General features: G+C 42.5%; 1 protein-coding gene across 1 annotated transcript in view; it reads right to left on the bottom strand.

The window, feature by feature from the left end:
• Nucleotides 1–257: 257 nt before the first annotated feature.
• Nucleotides 258–6,000, bottom strand: part of tmtc2a (transmembrane O-mannosyltransferase targeting cadherins 2a) — a 67,030-nt gene continuing 61,287 nt past the window's right edge. Inside the window, exon 12 of the mRNA XM_015959499.3 lies at nt 258–2,595. Coding sequence (XP_015814985.1) covers nt 2,410–2,595 — 186 coding nt within the window. The 3' untranslated portion in view covers nt 258–2,409. The remainder of the gene's footprint in view (nt 2,596–6,000) is intronic.

Raw genomic sequence — 6,000 nt, 5'->3', positions numbered from 1 at the left:
GAGGAGATATAAAATTCAGTGGGAGACCTAAAAAGTCCTCAGCTGTACACAATCAGCTGGACTCCTTATTTTTGCTTGGGAGTGCCCAAAATTCTGCTGTGCACAACTTGACGTACGGCTGCAGTCTGACAAAAGCCCAGCCAAACACTGAAGTCTTGTGTTCACATAAATTTCAAAGTGCTTCCAGTGCATAAACCGACACAGGTGTTGCTGCTTAAATGTTCAGCTGCTTTCTGGAAAAGAAACACTCAGCAGGACAAAAGAAACAACATTTTTTCTCTTAATCGTTCAAAAAGGCTTCACTGTTCTTTTACAAAACAACATTTTCAGCTACATATTTTCTAGAATCAGGGGTGGACATTAACTTCTAAACCAACCGGCCAGCCGGGCCGGTAACTCTGAATATTTACCGGCCCCACCAAGAATCTACCGGCCCCACTGGTCAGCTGCCAAAACGAGTCAAAATAATAACAGAACTGTTTTAAATGTAATAAACCTTTATTTTGTACACATTCACAAACATAATAACGTATTCAAGTTTGAATTTGTTTGTTCCCTCAACAAAACACGATTTTGTCGTCGCATACTTCCGGCATACAACGCAGTACATCACCAACTCCGCTTTGCTGTACTCGAGCCATCGGCTGTGTTCGAGATGAGCCAGTTCTGCGCAGACTAGACCAAGCAGTGCATGCCGGTTAGATTTGTGTCCGAATTGCCATCGTCACCCCCGCCATCCAAGAGATTCAACTGGCAGAAACAACTGGTTCACAGCATAGTCTTTTTCTCTCTCTCTCTCTCTCTCTCTCTCTCTCTCTCTCTCTCTCTCTCTCTCTCTCTCTCTCTCTCTCTCTCTCTCTCTCTCTCTCTCTCTCTCTCTCTCTCTCTCTCTCTCTCTCTCTCTCTCTCTCTCTCTCTCTCTCTCTCTCTCTCTCTCTCTCTCTCTCTCTCTCTCTCTCTCTCTCACTCACTCACACACGTAGAGGAAAAGAGCTGAGAAAAGATAGAGAGGAAATGGAGGACAAGTAGTTAAAAGAAAAACTACAGCTGAGCCGAGGCGCGCCTCGAATGGGGCGCGTCTGATCTGAACTGAGGAGCGGCGAGCAGCGGCCGAATTTCGTGAGCAATTCGCTTCTCGGCGCTTCGGGCGCTTCCGCGGCCGGTGTGTCCCCGGCGAAACGCCGGCTTTTAGCCACTCCCCCCGCTGCTTCCGTCTTCTCTCGCCTGTTTTCCAGGCGATGCGCTGCTCAACTCGAACACGGCCATCCTCTGCGCCTCCCGTCTTCTTTAAACCGCCAAGAATCATTCCACCTACGCACATGCTTCTCTGCTTCAGACGTTTAGAACTGTCTCGCTTCTCCTCACCAGTTTTAAAGCGTTTTGCCGGAGATTTCATCAAGAAATCCCATCCCTGTGGTGGCGCCATCTTCCTGCGTGCTTGTGTGTTTCTAGCGTGGTTCCACTTCGTCTTTAACAGTGAACTTATAGTTCACGTGACTATAACTAGAATGTGCAGTACGTGCACGAATCGTACAAGTGCAGAACGTGGCTAGAGGCGCGCAGGTTCACACGCGCGAAACGAAAACGGAGGCTTCCTACAGGGCGGGGCCATGATGCAGGTGAAAGCCGGTGTGTAAATGACAAATAAGGCTTGGGCGCCACCCGGGCGGTAAGTCGTCAAGTATTTAACGCCCGACGAGAAAATTTAGCGCCATTGGCGCTCGGGCGCTTTAAAGGTCCACCCCTGCTAGAATCCAAAATCATTTCAAGAAGCTCTCTCAGTGGCAGAGATGTGAAACAGGAATCCCAGCCTGATGTCCCTGAGCAGAGAGGAAACCAAACACACACAGGTATGAAATCGTTCTCAGAGGACTGTCATGTCGCCCGTTTACAGGAATGAGGGAAGATGACAGTACAATGGCACAGTGTTGGCATTTTATGTAAAAACAAACAAAAAACAAATCATATATTAATAAATTAATGAAGCATTTTCATCAGGCACAACAAACATGAGTGAAAACAGTTCTTGGTTGGCACAAAAGGTGCGAAGACTCCAACTTTGGCTCCGCTGTGGAGTTTTCTCATGGGCTGTTTTTTAGATTTAGCTGCAGATTCATAAATGTGTTCTTTTTGTTTAAACTATCCCAGTTTGAGTTACTAAACACCATAAAAACAAGATGTAGTCAAATAAAAAATCTGCCAATTTTTGGAAATGTTCTTTTAACAAAAACCATAAATCTGAACGTCGGAGTCGAGCCACAGATTGGCACTGGTGGTGTCGGGCAGAACCTTGAAGCTTCCATCAGTCACCAGGCTGGACCCATCACTATCAAGAGGGTTTGGGCCTCCTCTTGTTCTGGTCCTAACGTCTTCTTTAAGAGCAAAACGCAACAAGGCAGCTTTCTCAGTTCAAGCATCGCCTTGCTTAGTCCTGAGGTCCTGCCTCTCCATGATGTTCCACAGCTTGCGCAGATTGGACTGGGTGATGACGTCGTCTGGCTTGAGCTGGAGGGCACGCAGGTAGTTCGCCTCCGCCTCTGGGAGTTTTCCGTTCAGGTGGAGGATGGCGCCGAGGTTCATCAGGGCTGCTGGGTACTGGGAGCAGAAGCGGAAGGGGAGAAGAGACAATGCAGGGTTACAGGATCGCTAAACTTTTTTACTCTACATTTAACAGAACATCTTTAAAGAACATTTCAGAAGATGTTTGAGACAAATATGACCTGATGTAGACTTGATTTGATGGTTTTCAGACCAAAACATAAGCTGTTATAGTATTTGGAAAATATTGGCCAATGCAAATGGTTCATATATTCTTTATTTAATGTTTCTTGCTATTTTTATTTTTATTTACCCAAAAATACAATCGTATTTCACTAAAGCCTAAAAAAAATCTAACATTTATTTCGACAAGTGCCACCCTACCCCACCAAAAAACACAAACACATTATATTCGGGCCAGCGCTGGTTTTTCATCGTGAGGATGAAGAAAACAATTTTAAGGAGTGTTCCCTGAAATCCCATTTATCAAAGAGCTACAGCGGTAAAGTAAGACCATCTGGTCTGGAGTGATCGAGGGAATCTACAAATCCCAGCACAGCAAGTAACTAACAAACACACCTAAACCTCCCCTCCCTTAACTCACGACAGTCCCAGCACGATGCATGCTTCTGATTTTCTCTAAACACGTATTTGAGTCTTTTCTCAAACAGATTTGTTTGGTTAACATTCGTTTTTTCACAATGGCTGAACACGATTGCTTGTTTTTCCACAATTAGTAGGACAAATGAATGATTAAAGAGTTTAATTTTCTCATTGTCTGCAACAGACCATGAAAGGTTTTATAAACTGAATGTTCTGTACAGAAACCTTGCACAAAGCTGAGACGAATGACAGTTAGAGAAAAACAATAAAACTAATTTATTCTAAACTGACGGATAATCTGGCACACTTCAGGTTTGGAGCTTGGTTTAATCTAATTATACGCAGCTTTAACCCCTGAAGCTGCCCTCGATTCAGCTGGACTAACTGCCTAGGAGTTCGATTCATTCTTGCCATTTTTTTAAGCGATGCTATTTTGAGCAATGGTTCCCCGGTTCAACGGCGTTCTGAAGGTCTCTGCTTAGAACTTTGCTTGTTTTTCTACATATTTCCTTGTTCTTATTTCAATTTTTAAAGGAATGGTTTTTATTTTTCAAGCAATGATCAATGATCTCTGCGTCTGTGGCTCCTAAAGAAGAGCCATTTTCTGTTGGTTTTGTCTTTATTTTGCCAACCCACATATCAAATAATGGATATCTGTTGCATGTGTCATTTATTAACACTGCACAGGTAATCTAATTTGTAATTTGGTAATCATAAAGATGTGTTTTTAAAATGATTTAGTCATATTTTACCCTGTCATTTTGTTGTGCCTTTAAAATGTCATGGAGATCCTCCAGTTGAGGCTAAACTCACATGAATTTTTTGGTGTTTTGAAAAGTCGAGACTTGTAAAGATGGCAGAATGAGGGCAAAACACACGGGCAATGTCATGACCCATGTCAAATAATACGCCAAAATCTTTTATCACATTCTCCAGATGGCATCTGGTGAATCTTTCTTGTTTGCTTCTATTTGCAAACATCAGTGCTCCTAAAAAAAAGTCCTGCTTCTTGTTTTGGACATCTAGGCAATTGCAGCAGTTTTGTTTGTCTACAGTTTCCCTTTTTGACTGATCCATCAAACAGAAAAAGAGTTTAATTACCCGGGGTCTCATTTATCAAACATTGCGTAGAGTCCTTACTAAAACCGTACTTAAGCTCAGCAAAAAAAAAGTACTTACGCCAAGTAGGTTTGTGATCTATCAAACATGGAGTATGCACAGCTGCACGCAATCTCCGCTTCATAAATCAGAGACTAACGAGAAAGGTTCTCAGCTGCTTTTTTGTCACATCCCGCCCTCACCACGCCCACTTACTGCCATAAATGGTCAGTGCCTTGTGGATCTCATGCATGTACATAAGCCGGCTTGTTGCAGCATTTCGATCCCGATCGCAGATCAAGGCAGATCAAGGAAGCGCTATTTCACAAGCAGAAATTGAGGTACTTGTGGGTGAGGTGGAGAAATGAAAGGAAGTGCTTTTGCAAAACAAATAAGAAAATCCACGGAGTGGCACAGCGTTGCTGAAGCCGTCAATGTTGTGAATTCTTCAGAGAGATCTGTGGTGGATATAAAAAAAAAAGGTCCTATTGGGATTTGATCCCCAGACTCCCAGGTGAAAGTCACACGCGCTAACCAGTCAGCCAAATGGGCATCTCTCTTTGACCAAGTAGCCAGGGCGCATGATCAATCGGGTCACAGTGACAGGACACACACTGTCACAGATGCATGACATTCTGTCTCTATCTGCCCCCCTGCTGATATTCAGCATTCTCTATTCTGCGCTTCAGGCTGTGTGTGCGCGTGCGCGCGCGCATGTGTGTGTGTGAGTGTGCACACGCATGTGTGCGTGTGGGGGGGGTCTTGTTCTGTGTGTACAAATCGGTACAAGTGATAATGCTGCAGGATTTCATAATTGCATCCTTCTCAGCAGCAGCACTGCAGGTGCTCTCCATGTCCATAGTCAACTTAAAGTTGCGCACATTTTTACGCTACGTTTTCTTTTATAAGTCCCAAAGTTTGCGTGGAAAGTTGCTCACGCAGTTTTTGACCCCGTTTTGTGCGTAAGCAAGCTTGAGAAATGAGGCCCCCGGTGTCTACATGTCTTTTAAACTTATATTTTTCATATACGCTAAACAAAAATTTCTTAATGTTAGGGCATTTTAGGTTTTATTTGATTTTATTCAGATTAAATCAAATTTGAGCTCCAATAAATGATAATCACCAAACAGAGCCACCTGCTGATGTAAATTAGTAACTGCAGTTTTCTCAATATGTGAACTGAGTATATATGATGCTTAAGGGCAAGTAAAAATGTACATGTATATAACTACAGCTTATGAAATGTGAAATGGTTGTTGAGGAGAACACAGAACATACTAGAGTATATAATGCACCCTGCAGAGTGATGCTGCGGATGCTCGGATTATTCAAAATTGTGTTTTTAACTGAATGGGTTGTTTTATAAATGTTCTTTTAACAAGACTTTAGCTTGTGAAAGAGGTAAAGGAAATTTCATAGGTTGATTAAGTTTGTTCATTATGTTGTTTTATGATTGATTTGCAGACTGAGTCCAGCTTTGTTTATTGAAAATTCTTTATTGAAAATTAATCTGATGATGTTTTCATTTAGTAAAAAAGAGGCAGAGTTTTATGTTTGTTGATTTTATTCTGATCTTGTTTTTTTCCCCTTTGAATTAAATAAATAAAACAACAAGAACAAAAACCTAGAGCTTATCGGCTTAGTTCTGCAGGGACCAGGTGACGGGCTCGACCTGCTCCAGACTACTGCGTCTTATTTTCAAATGAATCTCTGAGTAGGTAAATAAAATATAAGAGAAAAAAAACCTCCTTCACACATTCA

The sequence above is a fragment of the Nothobranchius furzeri genome, chromosome 1 (assembly GCF_043380555.1).
Source record: "Nothobranchius furzeri strain GRZ-AD chromosome 1, NfurGRZ-RIMD1, whole genome shotgun sequence".
NCBI lineage: Eukaryota > Metazoa > Chordata > Actinopteri > Cyprinodontiformes > Nothobranchiidae > Nothobranchius > Nothobranchius furzeri.
The sequence above is the reverse complement of the archived record's forward strand: the minus strand, read 5'-3'. Positions and strand labels throughout refer to the sequence as shown.